Genomic DNA, 18,989 nt, shown 5'->3' on the forward strand with positions numbered 1-18,989 from the left:
GCTAAAAATACTTGGTACTATACTATGATATGAATTCAGTAGGGCTGTCAAAGTTAACGGGAAAATAAATATTTAAATATTATATTTATGTCTGATGCATAATGGCTTGATTGGCTGTATCGGGTTAAATGTAACCTTTATATTTACAACTTATGAAATGCCATTTAAATGCCGTTTTATACTTTGAAATTTACTTTGAGATTTATAATTTTCATTATTTTCCAGAAATGGTTATATTCAGCATTTCATTAATAAAGGAAAAAGATAACAAGAAATACACAAACCTATACGCAAAGAAAGAAAAATGAAAAAATTGTCATTTAAGGTATTAAACGGGTCTCGATTACTATGTTAAATGGAAAGATTGGTAATTATTTGATTGATGGGCTCGAGCCAATAGGACATACTGTTTCATGGTGCAGCTGATCAGCCTGTCTCTCTGCTTGGAGATTTCAATAGTTGTGACATCACTCCGTTACTCCCACAGCTGGAGCAGTATGTCACATCTCCAACGCGACTGGACAGAGCGCTGGACTTATATTTTTCGGAAATATACCCAGCGCATATGTCTCCAACCTCTTCTCCATATACACATGTACACAAACAAAATCATCTGCAATAGCAACAGACTGTCACTCCACATACAGGTGGTATGTGGACACTATGGTCCTCTGGTTTCAGGAGAGCTCCTTTGAACTGGACATCAGTAAGACCAAAGAGCTGTGTTATGGTGAATGCCGGGCACCTGACACCCCACACTCTCTCTCTGCACTCAGGCTGGAGGGGCAGGTGGTAGAACAGATTGAGATCTTTAAGTACCTGGGCACTGAGATCGACCATCACCTGTCCTTCACGCAACATGTGGACGTGGTCTACAAAAATGCCCAGCAGCGCATGTTTCTCCTGAGGAGGCTGAACGGTTTTAATGTCAGACTGGACATTATAACAGCGGTATAAAGGTCAAAATTGCATCCTGGTGCAACTTCCTCACAGAGAAAATCAAGGAAAAACTCACAAGAATCATCGAGCATGCAACCAAAATCACCGGCACCACTCAAAACCCAACTCTTAAACCTTTACAGAAAGGCAGACTTCACCATTAAGGACCCTTCACACACCCGTCACCACTCCTTTTAGCTCCCCCCCATCCGGCTGCCGTTTCCCACTGCAACATCCAAATAGACTGTCACTACTTTTTTAATGCAGCTTTGGAAACCTGCACTTATTTATTTATGGAAGTGTTTGTGTTTTAATGTAATTTTATATGAGTCTTTCATGTGTGTATGATTTTATGTTGCTTGCGAGCATCTAACCTAACCTAAGAAAATGTTCTATCATTACATGATAGACAATACAGGTTTTAAAACCTTGAATCGTGAATCTTTTCTCAACAAATTCAAGAGCATTATTTACTTGGCTCTCCATACAATGTTTACTCTTCGTACCCTTTAGAAAACGTCTGGAGCAGCAGCAGAAGATGCTGGAGGAGGACAGGAAAAGAAGACAGTTTGAGGAGCAGAAACAGAAGCTGAGGCTGCTCAGCAGTGTCAAACCCAAGGTGAGTGTCTCTCCACGTCCTGTTTATTTCACTATTCTCATGGCATTTTCCACTGCCCATCTTTGTAACCTTCTGGGCCCTTGATCCTCTATTGTTGTGTACACAGACAGGAGAAAAGAGCCGTGATGACGCCTTGGAGGCGATCAAAGGCAACCTGGATGGCTTCAGCAGAGACGCGAAGATGCACCCGACTCCATCATCACAGACCAAGAAGCCAGGTACCCACACCTCAAAGATTTTATTTGTAATCCCTGAGATTTCGTTCCTGTTGTTCCTCTCCATCAGCAGATCTGCTCTCTGTTGAAATGCCTCCGTCTGAAAATAAAAACTGGATTAGAGGGAGGTCAGCATGATGACTGCCCAGCTGGCAGCCAGACGAGACAAAATTAGCATTTTCTGTCTGAGTGTATAATATTCAACACAGATTCTTAATCACATTTCTTTTATCACATTATTTTCCAGCCTCTCACTTCATCTGTACACCTGTCAGTCTATTGTCATTATCATGTTTTAATAGTGTCTTAATTTTCATGTGTTTTAATACAACATCTGTACCTCAGATTTCACATTCTGAACTTTTTACAGTAGATTTCCCTCCCTTAACTTATTCCTGTGCATTTCAGAAAATTGCAGTTATGCATATAACAAACCTGAAGTAATGCTTTACAGCAGAAGTTCCCAACCTCTTTGGCTTTAAATGAAGCAGTGTCTAGTAGCGGTTCCTCTTGACAAGTTTCATACGTCTATGAGTTGTGAGCAGTTTCACCAAAGATGGATTTTCACCTTTAAACCTGTCGGAAACTGTCCAGTATTTCAAAAGAAAAAAGCAAAAATTATAGAAAAGTAAAAACATAAATTTATATTGCAGAGCGTGTTTTTTCTTAATTCTTATCTCATTAATCATCTCAAGACATCTCAGATTTATCTTGTGATCCAGTGAAGGTGTCCCAACCGGCAAGATTAGGTCTGCTTAGAGTCATCATTCTGGTGTTGACGTTTATACAAATGTTGCAGTTTAAAAAAGTGATAATCGGTAGTTCAGTTAAATAGCATTTTATTGAATCTAAATAATAATTAAATGCTGTATGTATGAGTATGTTTTGAGTATAATTTGCAGTTTTACAATTTCTGGTCTTGCTCAAAATAGTCTTTATCTCACTCTCGCAATGTGCAGCCCATAATCCGTTCTCCATTGTAGTGTGTGTCATGTGTTGTGCCATCATCATTATTTCTTCATTTTTGCAGACTCATCGCCACCTCACTCGTCTGTCACCGCTCACTCCCTCCCCCCAGCTTTGTCCGAGGACAATGATGAGTTTAGTGACTTTCAGGGGCCTTTAGACAACCCCGTCTCCTTCCCTCCACCCTCCTCCACTTCCTCCACCTTCGGCCTCCCCTCTCAGGCCGTCGTCCAGCATTCGTCCTCTGCCCCCGAGACAGGTTTCTCTCTGGAAGATGACGAGTTTAGTGACTTTGTTCAGGGTCCTCTAAATGCTTTCCCTCCTTCATCCCCTTCCCTGAAGGCAAGTCTGTCCTCCTCTTCCTCCTCCCTCCCTCAGTCCCTCCCTGCCTCTGTGTCCATTCCCACTGTCACCCAACACTCTGCTGTCAACACCAGCTCCCAATCTACATTTCAAGGTAACTCTCTTTTTGCTTTGTTGACACCTCCCCTCCCATCCTCATAGTTTATACTCAACCATTTACATTTTGAATGAATTCGGAGGAATTTTTTTTTTTTAACTTGTAGTGCTGCTTTTATTGCTGATGCTGAATATTTTCATTGGCACGTCTGGATTTTGGGTTGGTCTTGGCCTGCGTTACAGTGTGAGAGCATGCAGCTAGCACAGCAGATGGCCTGGCCTCATTACCTAAACCTTTAAAGCTACCAGACACTACAAACTAGGCAAACAAGGATGCAGAATCAATAAGAAACTCACCTTGCTTCATCATTAGAAAGTGAGAATGTTTCTCAGTAGGTTTTAACCAGGATATAGTAGCTGAATCCATCATTGATACTGAATCTGTTTGTGGTTTGATAGAAGACTGTCACACTCGTGTGTCATCTGCCGTCTAATCTCTCGGATGAGCAGCTGCTCTCTGACAGCTCTCGGTCTCTAGACTATGAATGACGGAGAGATCCCCTTCTGTCCAGAGAAGTGCAACAGCTAGCCATCCATCGAGTGTCATCCCCCAATCCTATGAGACATTTCTGACCTAGTTGTTTAGTATCTGGAATAAACAGATTTAGATGGCCTCAGGATCACTTGCCTCTGACAAGAGAAGAGACTTTTTTCAATATTTTGCAGCTTGATTTTAGGGGGGGGTTCTTGATCAGATAATGTAAAATCAATTGCAGGTTGCATAAGAAATATTACACAGTTAATTTCTTCTAAAAAAAATGTACACGGTGAAAATACAGGATTAATGTGCAGGCAGGAATGTAACAGGACCACATAGAGCAGGAAATGCATATATATATAAACATATAAAACACACTAAGGGGAATATTCACTAAGCCTGTTGTAAATTTCAACAGTGGCGCAAAATCTACATAAAGTAACGCTAAATAAGATCTGATGCCAGCCTGATTTTAAAGTAGTATGCATGTCTGGACTGCAGTGCACACAGAGCACTAAAGGAAGTTTGAATGAAGTGCTGCTGAACTTGTAAAAAGGGGTTGAAGAGAAGATACGTTTGGAACTGTAAGCATGTATTCATACTGCCAGAGGAAGGCTGTATGTGAGGAAATATTAGTGCAATATCCAGATATTGTCAGCTCAACAAAAAGATCATTGACTGAATGGGATGTCAAAAATAGTTGTGGGTTTGTTGACAATTATTTCTGTAAACAGATAAAAGAATAATTTCAGAGCCTACTCAATAAGTATCACTGGCTGCGTTATATCATATCATCATCATATCACACTTTATGCTATGAGCCATTTAAAGAAAAATTTATTAATTAATTAATTTGAAATTGCATATCCCCCACATTTTACACCTGCCTTTCCCAGACGTTACATTTCAGATGCAATTTCCAGTGCAGCTGTGATCAGTTGGGTGTAGCAGATCTTTAAATACATATTGAATGAGCCCTAACACACAATTTTCATCGGTGCTGCTTTTCTCCCATTTAACCTCGGTGTGGTTCTTTAGTAAATAAAGAGAAACCGAATTTGACTGCTAAGCGCCTAAAAAGGGTGACAAATGCTTAGTAAATATTCCCCTAATCCCATTATAGCAACAAGTGTAACTGTCAATTGTGCTTCAAAGAAATAGGAGATTTCAACTGTTGTGTATAGCCAGTGTGTGTTATCAAGAAACCTGTTCCTCATTCACCCCTCTAGGCCCGTCCCTGGAACAGAAGCTATTCTCCTCATGCGATTTTACTGCTGATAAGACGGCACTGGTTAGCTTTAAATCCAACAAGCAGAAAAAAATGGCTGCAATGGGTCCTAGAAGTAAAGTTTCAACCCAGTTTCACTCCAGCAATAAATCGAGGAACTGGGCTGTGGCCCCTGAGGACTTGAGTTCTGTCTTCGTCGCAGAAAAGCTACCTGAGGTCCCGGTGTCGGCACCCGGTGCCCCCCCATCAGCTGCTGTCTCGTCTCCTCAAACCAGTAGTGACAGTGGTGAGAGAAGTGCCTGTTTATTAGACTTCATAGCTTCTTCTTCTTCTCTCCCTCGCTTTGCTGCACACAATCAAGGCAGTGGTTTTCCTTCTGTCCTGGGGAAACGTTTTCAGTCTTTTTAACCCTGATGAAATAATTCTACACCTTTTGCAGCAGCTTAATCTATTCTTTCTCTTTGGATCATAATTGGTTTACACCTGATTCTGGACTGGTCATCATACTATTGCAGCCTATGTACTCTGAAATAAAATCCTACTGACGATTTTCTTCACCTCTGAGATTATTGTGGTGTCTTTGAGGCATCCTCCCTGGTGTCTTTACATCTTCTCCTAAACCAAGTCTCTGCTCTTATTTCTGCCCGCTTTATACCTCTGTCACTTCTGGCCAAATCTCGTTAGAGGGGCCTTCTCATGTTGCCGCTTTCTATACACATTGTTGAAATGAACTGTCTGTTGAGGTCCTGAGGTGATACCTGTTGACTCAATAAGCTGCTGTCTGTTCCCCCCCGCTACGTAGCACTCTCCCAGAGAACGACCTCTGGCGCATGCTGACTGCTTTTGGTTTAACAGGGATGCGCATGGATTGGCAGGTGCCACCGGGGCCCAAACATAATCCGAGGCTGATTGTGCATGCCACTTGGCTACTCCTTTGTTGCTGTTATTTGTTTGTCTGTGTCCGTGTCCTCCGTGTCATCGAGGGAAATATGGAGGCTCATCTTGGAGTCCAGGGAGATTTTGTAATAAGATTCATTTAACGGCCCAAGACTGATGGGAGTATTATGTGTGCAAGTGGCTGCCTGAGTAAACAGACTCAAAAAGATGCCTTATCAGTTACTGAAAATGAGCCACAGTTTTGTTTTTTTCAAGAAAGTTTGTTAATCTATTTGTAGAAAAAAGTTTATTTAGGTCAATGTCAGGAGTTAAATTAGATTTTTAGTAGTTTTCTCCTTGCAAAGCAGTCGCCTCTCCCCCCCTCCTCGAAGCTAGAAATGGCTCACAGACTGATTTATAGATGTCTGACGTGGCAGGACGCTTGTGATTCAGTTCAGGAGAGCATTACATCCGCACCGAGATTTCCAGACATCAGGTGTATCATTTTTGTTGAGTTCGATACAAGCAGGGCTCAGCTGCCAAGAGGCTTGGCAAATCGTATGTCTGGGCAAGGCTTTTGCTATAACAACTAACTCGGTGTGTGTGTGTTTGTGTGTTTGTCTGCTTTGTGACAGCAGGTGTTGGCGTGTACCCACAACAAGAGCACCACCAGCCCATGCTACCAGCCTGGATTTACAATGACAGCCACGTTCCAGGTAAACATTTAGACATGAATATGTCCAGTATGATGTGTCAGATATTCATATTTGACACTGTTTTGTAAAAAGAAATGAAGCTCTGTAAATCTCCATTTTAATTGAAAATGTTGTTTACCTCCCCATTTTTAGCATACAGTTACATGAATATTTTCCTTTCTATTTGTCTTTCCTTAGAAATGTTCAAGAAGGTTCTTGAATTCACCATGACTCCGGCAGGGATAGACACCGCCAATCTCTACCCTATACTAATGTCATCAGGTCTTCCCAGGGAAGCGCTGGGGCAAATCTGGGCAACAGCCAACCGCACAACACCTGGCATGCTGACCAAGGAGGAGCTCTACACTGTCCTCGCACTAATTGGTGTGGCGCAGGTAAACACTGAGTCAAGACAAATTATCCCTTTAGAACAACTTCACTAATCATCCCCCACGGCTCCCGCAGAGCCTCGCCATAAAACTCCACACTGAAATTAGACGGGCTTAGCTAGAAATGAGGAGAAAGAGGCAGCGCCGTGAATCAGCCCAGGGCATTGTGAAGCATTGTAAGGCACCGAATATATGGCTGAGTCCCCCATCAGCCGCCTTTGGCAGGAGGCTTCTTATCATCCCTAGCCCGGGCCTGTCACCACCACTCCTGGGAGGATGCAAATCTGCAGGCGGCTCACGAAACGCGGCATGCCACCGCTTCCACGCGAGGAATAATAAGACACCTTTGGTGATGTAAATCTTCAAGGGCCTTAAAACACAAGCACAACAAGATAGAGTCTCTCGTGAGGGGAAAAGGTTTGAGTCTGCTAGTGACATCTGTTCAAAGGGAACTTAAGTGTGTTGAATAATTTATATGCAAACATCTGCTTTTTTCCTATTTCAGTGAATACATGATGGGATCAAATGAAATAGGCTCACAGTAGCCACTGTGCCGTGACACCTCTAATGATTTAATTGATCAACCTGTTTTTCATTTGACAAGTTATGTGTATGCACAGTATGAGCAGGTGTTGCTGGCTAAGTGGTATTTGCTAACAGAGAAAATTGAAAGTCCAGGTTGTTTTTTGTTTTTTTTAAAGGTGAAAAGCAGTTATTTTTTCCATTGCATGTATGCGATCCGTGAGAAGGCTTATTGTTTTTTGGGATTTTCAGTTTGTAAGGATGGTCTTCTTGGCGATAGCTGGGCTAATTAGTGTAGGTTTTATGTATTTTGGTGGAAGTTCAACTGAGAATAAATCACCAATTATACACAATGAGGGAGCGAGAGGAATGCTGCAACCCAAGATTGAGGAAATCTTCTGCGTTACCTTAAACCAAAAGAGCTGTAGTGGTGGGCAGATCCATAAAGAGTGGAGAAAGTCGTCTGTGGTGCCCAGGGTGCAGTGTGAACATGTATCTGTGTTGGAGAGGTCCTTTGTATTGAGTGGTGTGGGTTATATGGAGAATTTTATACTGGATTAGTCGTAGATTTGTGCTCTTTGTCATTTCGAATGTATTTTTGCAGAATTGTGTCCAGAGGTTGGTGTCAGAGGGGAGAGATAAGACTCTTTCCCATTTAGCAGTTGGGAGGTCTATGTTGTCATCTGTATAGGAAATACATTTATAGACATTAGAAAACATTGTGGTAGTTGTAGATCATTTCATGATCAGTTTTACTAGTCAGGACCGCTGGAGTGGATTATTCATTAAATTGATTTTCTTTATAACCCCTTTGCATCTGATGGCACAAGCAAAGGGGATCAATGAAAATAGCAAAATAGCAAAATGTGAAGTGTGAATCTTTGCGATATAATCCTGTTAGTAGTGAGAGTGGCCATGGGTGTATTTTAAAGTCTTTTTATCCGGTGAATGAATGACTCTCCAAAGCCAAATTGTTGTAAAGCATTGAAACGAAAGATCTAGTTCCAGTGTGCCTAGAAGCACAAGGCAAAGCCTTGTGCAAAGCACACTGGTCTATTATTCGTCGGGCTTAATTCCAGTGTGCCTAGAAGCACAAGGCAAAGCCTTGTGCAAAGCACACTGGTCTATTATTCGACAGGCTTATTCTTCCGCTGCTTCTGCCTAAACTTTGCCGCGCTACTCCTCCGGCAGCGTTGCCAACACCTGTACAAAAAGTACATCAAAACGTGCGGAATGATCGGGAATCGCGTGCTATGACCTGGCTAAGAGATTCGCGCAGCGGTTTCCGAGAAAATCGCGCGAAAGCGCGATTTTTTTTGCTCCATTGGAATGCATTGAAAATCGATGTGAAGAGTGCTCAAAAGCACTCCTCTTTGGGGCCATACAGAATCGCCATACTTTAACGTAGAAACGGGATTAAAAGTTTAAACGGGTCACGAGACTTGGGACTTTATTTGGCCAAATGGAAATTTTTGGATAGCTGGCACGGTTTTCACGAAATCGCAGTTTACGTTTTGTGAAATTTTCAGACCGTTTCAGATTTTATAATGGGTGTGTATTGCGTGGGTCGTTAAGGGCTAGAGTGTGTGACATCATCGCTAGAGTGCGGGAAAGCTTTGAAATCTTTTGAAAAGTTTCCGAACAAATTGCTCTGTAGCCCACAACGTCCACTCCTCATAGATAATTAATACATCAAAACGTAGGTATTTTTGTGCCGGTCGCAGACATGTAGCTATGGAATCAGTCGGACTTACACATTTGGCAACACATGCCTGAACGTGAGAGCAACTGCAGGCTTCGCTCCCATAGGGCCCCATATTAAATTTCACAGAATTTTTTGGATCAGAGAAAAAAGTTACTACTTTTCGAAACTGCCGCCGAGGTCACATTTTTGAAACTACAGACCCAAATGTCGCACCATTTGTTCATCAGAGACTCCTAACTGGTCTCATGAACAATCTAAGCGATAGGAGTCATGGTTTCTGTCGTAGAAGCACTTTTATGACATGTACGTCTCTGGTTAACTCCTATTATAAACTGCCCCACTGCAGCAGTGGCCAATCACCATGGCAACTTTTGATTGCTGCTAGACAGCTGATTCACATTAGCCAATCAGAGCAGGCTGACTAACACACACACACACACACACACACACACACACACACACACACACACACACATTTTAACTATGTAACTCTTATTAGCAAATAGGCCCACAGTTATAGGAGGAGCTGTGCTCCTCCTATAACATTTATACATTATAATTTAAACATTATAATATACATTTAAACATTATATACATGCATTATACACAGTTATAGGAGGAGCGAAAGAAAATACATTTTCAGATCACCAACCACTCAAAAACAACCAGTGTTGTAATTAGGTAGAATGAATAAACCGTTTCTATATTCATACCAAACCATAAATACCAGTATATTATCAATTTTAAATACATAAAATATATTAATAAGACAACCATTTCTAGTCTCTTTGGTTCAATGTGCTCTGCAGCGTAATTTCAATCTGGCATTGCAGAACAGAAGCTGCGGCCTACCGTAGCGTACAGGCCTACAGTTATAGGAGGAGCGAAGCTCTCTTTCCACTGTTCCAACAATCACAAACTCTGGTTTTGGTCAAAATAAACCCTTAATTCATAGCATCAACAGATAGATATTCAGTTTTTTTCAGTTCAGTAACATTTTTGACGCTGCATGGCGCTGTTGTGTGTGTTCGTGTGTGTGTGTTAATCTCCCGACAGAGGGTGCAGAGAACAGAAGCTGCGCGCAGTTTATATGACACCAATAGCTTACTGTGTGTGTCACCTAGCATAGTTTTTATAGCATGACTAACTTGAGTTTTGAACTAATATTTCCCGCCAGTAGGTGGCTAATCACGTTGTTTTGATTTCAAATGTAAACTCACTTTCATTGGGCAGACCAATGTGTAAGCTGTTGCTAGGGGTCAGGGGGGCCCCAGCAATCAGCCTGACGAATCAGAGCGAAGCTCCTCCTATAACATTTAAACATTTAAAATGGAAATTTTTGGATAGCTGGCACGGTTTTCACGAAATCACTGTTTACGTTTTGTGAAATTTTCAGACCGTTTCAGATTTTATAATGGGTGTGTATTGCGTGGGTCGTTAAGGGCTAGAGCGCGTGACATCATCGCTAGAGTGCGGGAAAGCTTTGAAATCTTTTGAAAATTTTCCGAACAAATTGCTCTGTAGCCCACAACGTCCACTCCTCATACACAATTAATACATCAAACCGTAGGTATTTTTGTGCCGGTCGCAGACATGTAGCTATGGAATCAGTCGGACTTACACAATTTGCGACACATGCCTGAGAGCAACTGCAGGCTTCGCTCCCATAGGGCCCCATATTAAATTTCACAGAATGTTTTGGATCAGAGAAAAAAGTTACTACTTTTCGAAACTGCCGCCGAGGTCACATTTTTGAAACTACAGACCCAAATGTCGCACCATTTGTTCATCAGAGACTCCTAACTGGCCTCATGAACAATCTAAGCGATAGGAGTCACGGTTTCTGTCGTAGAAGCACTTTTATGACATGTACGTCATACATGCGTGAGTGGCAAATCGACGTGAAGAGAGCTCAAAAATACTCGTCTTTAGGGCCATACAGAGTCGCCATACTTTAACGTAGAAAATGATTAAAAGTTTAAATGGGTCACGAGACCCCCCCCCCCCAGCACCAGGCACACTGGTCAAAATTTCTTGCGAAATTTTCTAGTGAAGTCTTACTATTCCTCTTCTTACGGTTGTTGCCAACACCTGTACAAAAAGTACATCAAAACGTGCGGAATGATCGGGAATGGTGTTCTATGACCTGTCTAAGAGATTCGCATAGCGGCCCCCGAAAAAATCGCGCGAAAGCGCGATTTATTTGCTCAACAGGAATGAATGGCAAATCGATGTGAAGAGAGCTCAAAAACACTCCTCTTTAGGGCCATACAGAGTCGCCATACTTTAACGTAGAAAAATTATTAAAAGTTTAAACAGGTCACGAGATTTGGGACTTTATGGGGCCTATCATCCCCCTTCTTCTAACCTCACTATGGTCCTCAGACCCCCCCCAGCACCAGGCACACTGGTCAAAATTTCTTGCGAAATTTTCTAGTGAAGTCTTACTATTCCTCTTCTTACGGTTTTTGCCGCGCTACTCCTCCCTCAGCGTTGCCAACAATGCCTGGAAGGCACGTTCACATTCATCATTCCATATCACTTTCGAGGTTGATTTTTTTGTTAGTTCGGTGAGTGGTGCCGCCAATGTAGAGAAATGGGGAACAAACCTTCTGTACCACCCCACCAGTCCTAAAAAGGATCTCACTTGCTTCTTGGTCAGGGGTCTTGGAATCATCTGTATGACCTTTATCTTGTCTATTTGTGGCCTTATCTGCCCACGGCCGACCAGGTACCCAAGGTATTTCACCTCCTCCTGAGCCCAGGAACACTTGTTTGCATTCAGGGTCAGCCCAGCTTCCTGTATCTTGCTTAGGACGATTTCAAGATGCTGCAAGTGTTCTTCCCAGGATTCACTGTAGATTACCACATCATCAAGATAGGCAGCTGAAAACCTGGAGCAATCATTAAGAACAATGTCCATTCATCTTTGAAAGGTCGCAGTTGCGCCATGAAGGCCAAAGAGTAACACAGTGTACTGGAACAAGCCCATCCCTGGAATCTGGAACGCTGTGTATTCTTTGCAAGATGGGTCAAGAGGCACTTGCCAGTAACCTTCATCCATCATCAAGATAGGCAGCTGAAAACCTGGAGCAATCATTAAGAATAATGTCCATTAATCTTTGAAAGGTCGCAGGTGCGCCATGAAGGCCAAAGAGTAACACAGTGTACTGGAACACGCCCATCCCTGGAATCTGGAACGCTGTGTATTCTTTGCAAGATGGGTCAAGAGGCACTTGCCAGTAACCTTTACAAAGGTCTAATGCTGTGATGTAGTTGGCTTTCCCGATTCTCTCTAGCAGCTCATCAATACGGGGCATGGGATATGAATCAAAACAGGAAATACTGTTCAGTTTCCTCATGTCTGAACAGAACCGAGGTTGAGTACAATTTTTCTTGGGAACAAGCACTATGGGGTTTGACCACTCACTTCTGGATGGTTCAATGACTCCCATGTCCAACATCATCTGCACCTCCTTCTTCAGTGGTCCCATCATTCCAGTGTGCATAGAAGCACAAGGCAAAGGTATTCACCTACTTTTCAAAATAAAATCCCTCAACTCTTACTGTATGTTAACAGGAAACTAAACACTCCTCACGGCCCCCCAATCACCATGGCAACCACTGACAGACACGCACGCAGCGAAAGGGCCTACAGTTATGACCTCACTATGGACCTCAGACAGTCTGAATGTGCCCCCCCCCCCCCACCCATCCCCCCAGCACCAGGCACACTGGTCAAAATTTCTTGCGAAATTTTCTAGTGAAGTCTTACTATTCCTCTTCTTACGGTTTTTGCCGCGCTACTCCTCCGGCAGCGTTTCCAACACCTGTAAAAAAAAGTACATCAAAACGTGCGTAATGATCGGGAATGGTGTGCTATGACCTGTCTAAGAGATTCGCGTAGCGGCCTCCGAAAAAATCGCGCGAAAGCGCGATTTATTTGCTCGACAGGAATGAGTGGCAAATCGATGTGAAGAGAGCTCAAAAACACTCCTCTTTAGGGCCATACAGAGTCGCCATACTTTAACGTAGAAAAATGATTAAAAGTTTAAAGAGGTCACGAGATTTGGGACTTTATGGGGCCTATAATCCCCCTTCTTCTAACCTCACTATGGTCCTCAGACCCCCCCCAGCACCAGGCACACTGGTCAAAATTTCTTGCGAAATTTTCTAGTTTACTATATCATGCTTCGTCTGCATCCAGTGATAACTAGACTATAACTATAATTGTCTTTGTTTTGTTACATTGTGAGATGTTTAAATTTAAGAGTCTTCTGAAGTTGTTGGTGGAGCGTCGTCCCTCGATGAGGCGGGTTTGGTCACTGTGGGTTAAAGATGGAAGTATTGTTTCTAACTGAGATGCCTTGAAGATGATTTTCATGTCAGTATTGATTAACGATATCGGGCGGTAACTAGAGGGAAGAGGCGGGTCCTTGTCAGATTTTAATAAAACTTTAATTTCAGGAATGTTCCTCTGAGGGAGGGATTGACCTTTGTCCTTCATTTCTGAGACCATTGTCAGTAAAAGTTTCAGTGTCTGCCAGAAGTATTTAAGGAATTCAATAAGAAATCCATCTGGTCCAGGCGCTTTATTTTTTGGCATTTGTGTAAGCGTTTATGAAGTTCTCAGAGAGTGATAATATCGTTATTGTTTGGGCCATATCCGTTTGCTTGAGGTATGAGGGGCTGGAACGTAGTGCGTGGAAGTGTGAGTATGTGAAATGTGGAGACAACAGGCAGAAAGAAAGTGAAGGGATATGTGTGTGTGTGTAGGTGTGAATTTAATTATACTTTATTTTGTTCACTTAAGTTCCTTTGGTTGGCTTTCGATGAGTTCTTTATGTTTGTAGTATTCCAGTTTGGCAGTAATTGGCAGAGAGCTTTTATTGATGCGGTTGCCGAGTCTGTGAACGCGATGGTAGATTATTTTGTTTACAGTATCTGAGGAAATTTTGAGCTGAGAGCATGAAGGCCTCTGGGTTATCAGATGTGGGGGTTTTTTCTAGTATGCCTAAGAAGATCAGATTATAGTGCATATTATGGGTTTGAATGTCCAGTAAGGTTTCTTTAATGTGCTTATTTTTGTTGGTCAGAACATACATTTGTTTCCGCAGTTCGATCAGGTTATGTCCAAACTCTAAGCTAGATTGGATGTCTTTTATTTCAGAGTGAATTTCTAAGAGCAGGTCAAGGTTTAATTTAGCCTCCTCATCAATGTGTTTTTAATAGTTTTTTGACAGCAATTGAGCTCTATAGCACAAAGGAATAATATATATCATTCTTTTTTGGTGTTGGTCTTTTCATTGGATATGTTGACAATAACAAAAACGTAAAATGTCCTTTTAAATCTGTTTCCTTTGTTTCAGAGTGGCCTCCCAGCAATGAATGTGGAAATCCTCAATCAGTTCCCTTCTCCACCAGTGCCCAACCTGCCGGCCCTGGCTATGGCCATGGGCCCCGTCATGCCCCAGCACCAGCACCAGCACCAGCACCAGCACCAGCACCAGCACCAGCAGCCTATGATGACCAAGCCCCCGGTTTCCATGGCAATGGCCATGCCCTCACCAGCACCACCCGTCATGGCTATGAAACCCGCAGCACCGGCTCAAGCCCCCACAAACACTAACTTTATCGCCAGTTTCCCTCCTGCACAGGTAACAAGGCCAAGCCTTTAGTTCTGCATTATCCTTTAGTTGATCATAATTCACATCTTACTCACTGACATGTTGTCGACTCAGGGGACCAAAGCCGATGACGATGACTTCCAGGACTTCCAGGAAGCTCCGAAGGCAGGAGCAGGAGACCAGGCCTTCACTGAGTTCCAGGGGGAGTCAGGTGGAAGTTTCCCCACCACCATCGCATCTCAGCACCAAAACAGGTAATGGCTGTGAGTGCAGTGGAGACACTGAGTAGGCCCAAACGATTAATTATTTTTCAATTTAGATATTACAAAATGCAATTTAAACATAATTAACAATGTCTTAAAAAGCTGAAAGTTGTAGTTGGTGATTTTCACCGTCTGGAATGACCCTAATGCTGAGTTTACATTACAAGAAAAACTTCTTTTTAGTGTTCCTCATTATTTTCGGTCTCCTTTTGCGCTCTACTAGTTCTACTTTTCTGAAGAAAAGATGTAAATGTTTGTAGTGATGAGGGTCTAATGTTCAGCCCTCGTTGGTTATTTATAGCTGAGCTATTCTGCATAATATTTGTGTCTTGCATCGCCTATCTTGGAAACCATACAGTCAGACACACTGTCTTAATATCTCATAATAACCTCCCTAGAATAGCAATGAGTTTGGGTCATCTCTTAATGAATTCATTTCAGTGGATAGTAGATAAGCTAATTTCTTTATATTACTTTCCAAGCCCATACGGAGAGACCTTCCTTTCAGGGAGAGGAAGCTGAAAGGCAATTATCCGTTGAAAGACAAAGAAAAGGCAGAACTAAAGTATCTCACATCTAAGTGGCATAGACGTTTTATAATTCCTCCCATTTCTCCTCTGAAAACGTACACTCCTGACTGTTTCAGAAATGTAAGAAGAATTCCCCACAGTCTGAGATTGTTGTCTAATTAATGAGGAGCTGAAAAGCTCATGTTGGTTTGCCAGTCTGAACTGGCAGGCATAACTTACTGTCAGATGTGTTGCAGAGAAAGCGCTTTGAGGAAACTAATATTCGCTGGAAAGTGTGCTTAATGATTTCCCATAATGCTTGATTCTAGTATGTCATCCAATCAGCTACTTTTTCAGTGTAAAGTGAGAGTTTTATACATGTTCAGCTTTGCATCATAAAACGAATGGTTGTCAGATTTTTGTTTGGGAAACATACTGAAAAAAAACATTCGCTTAAAGGAATAGTTTGACATTTTGGGAATATGCTTATTTGCTTTCTGATGGTGAGTTAAATTGATACCACTCTCGTATCTGTATGGTAAAGATGAAGCCAACAGCAACAAGAAGTTAGCATAGCTTAGCACAAACACTCCAAACAAAGGGAAACGGCTAGCCTGGCTCTGTCCAATCAGCCTACCAACACCTCCTAAAGATCCCTTATGAACCATTATAACTTGTCCTAAAAACTATAATTTGGGGTTTCACATTGGGGTGTGTGCCGAACTCTTAGTGACCAGTAACTTCCTGGAGTCTTCAGTGGTTGCCTGGCAACATAACCTCCAAATAAAATGGCACTTTGTTCAAGATATAATATTCCTGAGCTTTAGAAGTGCTGTTAAGTGGATTTTGTATTTACTGCTGTATTCCCGTTCCTAGTCTTTTGATAAGCTAAGCGACTGCTGGCTATAACTTCATATTTAATGGACAGACACAAGAGTGTTCTTCTCTTCCAACTCTGGACAAGAAAGCAAATAAACAACTCAACTTGGTTTGAGGCTGGGTACAGGTAAATTAAGTTAAACACTTCATAAAAAAGGACTTTGAATTTGAAAACCCAGAAGCACAATTGCAAACAGAGCTGTTTTTTATTGGCTGAATGTCATTTGGCAGCAACATAACTTCAGAGAGTCATCTGTGCCCAAGTTGGATGAGCATTGTTTATAAAAAAAACAGCACAGATGTTTAATATATCAAAGAGATCTTTCTTAAAATCTGAATAGCTAATGCCAAACATATACAGACTGCAGTGATAATTGGACAAAGTAGAAAAATACTGATATGACCCACCTTTGTAGCACTCTTTTTAAGTGTGATCTTTTTTTCAGTATTTGCATGAATATAGCAAAGTTATAGATAAAAGTACCCTCGGCTTCCATCAGCCTCATTGTCACCATAATGGTTAGCACTACGCAGAATGAGAAAGCTTTTAACAAACACTCACTCTCCAAACTTTTTGAGCCGAGGGGCAAATGTTCAATCATGTTATGGGGATTAAACTCTATTATTGAACCTCTCTCTTCCTGAGGTCTGACAATAGCTATTGTGTCCCTGCAGTGCGCCTGCCATGCTGACTCCAGTGTCTGGTTCCTCGTCTGCCTCCGTCACGTCCTCTGATAAGTACGCTGTCTTCAAGCAGCTGTCTGTGGATCAGCCTGCAGAGCCTACACCCCCTGCCTCAGGTAACTTCCAGACCTCACATAGGGTGGACGGTATGTTAGGAATATTGTCTGCTCTCCATGAAACGCTGCAGCATGGTGAACCCTGGGAAGAAAAGATAGGGTGCATCCCAAGTCTCTTAATTACATCTGCGTTTCTCATTTGCGTCTTTTCCTTGCGTCTTAGTCCCTCCCACTGGGGATGCATGAAGAGACGCAAGGAAACCATGCGAGGACAGAGGAAACAAGGAAATATGTTTTTAGAGAAATGAGGCGTCCTTTCCTCTGAAGCGTCACGTGAAGCGACGTCCGTTTCTGATGACGGCAGCAGCTGATCACAGCTGGATCAGCTGTCAGTCGGCTTTAACAGCTGTAGAGACTTTTGATTCAGTTTGTGTCTGAACTGTATTAATACTAATAAAGACACACAGTTATCAGTGGCAGAGTAGCAGGGTTTTCTCTCTGTTGCCTGTTACCTGTTTAACAAACACCTGCATGAATAACAACCTGCATTCTGTGTAGCTACTGTGTCCTGCCTGGAGGCACACCATTTCTACTGGCAGAATGCCTTTACATTATTTATTTGTTATTTGCAACTGTATTTATTGATATTCTGTGAATTCATTATTTAAAAACCAAGAATATGATTATGGTGCATTTTGAACACATTTATTTATTAGGCTAAATGTTTCAAGGAAAATTGAAATCATGTAACTCTTATCCAACCTGACGCTCAGGAATTATCAACCTCACATGTGACTGAAATGATGATAAATTATGTAAAAAGTGTTTGTTGCTGACAGACAGACTCTCCTATTCTCTCTGACTTTAATTGTATCCTTAATAAAAGTTAATAGGGGAAATATCAGATCACAAAAAGAAAAAGGTGGCGTGTAGGTCGGTGAAAGACTTCCGTGAAGGCTGCTCTCGTGTATCCTCGTTCCACTGAACAATAAGAGCTTTGAGACGGTCTTCAAGATAGCGGACCAGATGGCAAATAAGAGAATTGGGATGTACCCATAAAGTAGGTTAGGGATGGAAAAAATATGATCTTAAGATGTTTAAACCAACTTGGCAACACAGATAATGTCTCATCTCTCATACGGGTTTCCACACATTTCACCATGACAGAGGAATAGTGCAACCATTTTTTCTCAGACCCAAAGATATTGTCCTTTTCTAACCACCTCCATCTAGCATTTTTCATAGCAAACTGCATTGAGGCAAAACCTGCCTACCCGTTAAATGTGTTGTATTTTCTGTTCATACTTTACCCGTTCTTCTTTATTTGTTCTGATCCAGATATTGGAGACAAATACAGTGTGTTCAGACAGCTTGAGCAACCTGCTGACAAGAAACCAGTCGGTAAGAAACTCAGCTGCCCTTTCTTACACATTCAAGTCTCTTTCTGTATCTAAAAAACACACTTTGGCAAATCTTTTGCTTTTTAAAAATACATTTCTGGGTATTCCTAAGAGAAATCCCTTTGGCCTCTTTGCCAAATGACAAAGAGGACCTATTGGGCTCTGAGATGGTCCCTAGTGTGAGATTCCCTCTAATTAAACACTGTATTATAACTTGGGGAAAGTTGTCAGGTCACTACAATGCCTTATTTTAATGCCATTTTTTACACAGTATCTTGTTTTGCAAGCCTGCAGTGTTGATACCAGTGTGTTTCCCGTCCCTGTTTCATTAGAACAGTTTCCGATGGGGACAGCTCTTACAACTCCAGTAAGTCATGCTTTGCGGTGACCTTTCCTTGGCATTGTCAGGCTCCATCTCCTTAATGAGCCCATTAGTTATCTCTTTTCCACCGTACACCAGCAGTGTGAACAGATTCTCTG

General features: G+C 42.0%; 1 protein-coding gene across 9 annotated transcripts in view; it reads left to right on the top strand.

Annotated features, from left to right (window-relative positions):
- Nucleotides 1–18,989, top strand: part of synrg (synergin, gamma) — a 47,458-nt gene that overhangs the window by 9,193 nt on the left and 19,276 nt on the right. For 2 of the 9 annotated variants that reach the window (XM_074639931.1, XM_074639932.1), the window contains exons 5-15: nucleotides 1,453–1,558; nucleotides 1,665–1,776; nucleotides 2,804–3,196; nucleotides 4,906–5,190; nucleotides 6,416–6,496; nucleotides 6,674–6,870; nucleotides 14,461–14,561; nucleotides 14,592–14,748; nucleotides 14,833–14,972; nucleotides 17,045–17,169; nucleotides 18,448–18,510. In XM_074639931.1, the coding sequence (XP_074496032.1) occupies nucleotides 1,453–1,558; nucleotides 1,665–1,776; nucleotides 2,804–3,196; nucleotides 4,906–5,190; nucleotides 6,416–6,496; nucleotides 6,674–6,870; nucleotides 14,461–14,561; nucleotides 14,592–14,748; nucleotides 14,833–14,972; nucleotides 17,045–17,169; nucleotides 18,448–18,510 (1,760 nt within the window). Of the gene's footprint in view, nucleotides 1–1,452; nucleotides 1,559–1,664; nucleotides 1,777–2,803; nucleotides 3,197–4,905; nucleotides 5,191–6,415; nucleotides 6,497–6,673; nucleotides 6,871–14,460; nucleotides 14,749–14,832; nucleotides 14,973–17,044; nucleotides 17,170–18,447; nucleotides 18,511–18,989 lie in introns of all 9 variants that reach the window. The other 7 variants (XM_074639936.1, XM_074639938.1, XM_074639929.1 and 4 more) reach the window with 6 other exon arrangements.

The sequence above is a fragment of the Sebastes fasciatus genome, chromosome 7, assembly GCF_043250625.1.
Source record: "Sebastes fasciatus isolate fSebFas1 chromosome 7, fSebFas1.pri, whole genome shotgun sequence".
Lineage (NCBI taxonomy): Eukaryota > Metazoa > Chordata > Actinopteri > Perciformes > Sebastidae > Sebastes > Sebastes fasciatus.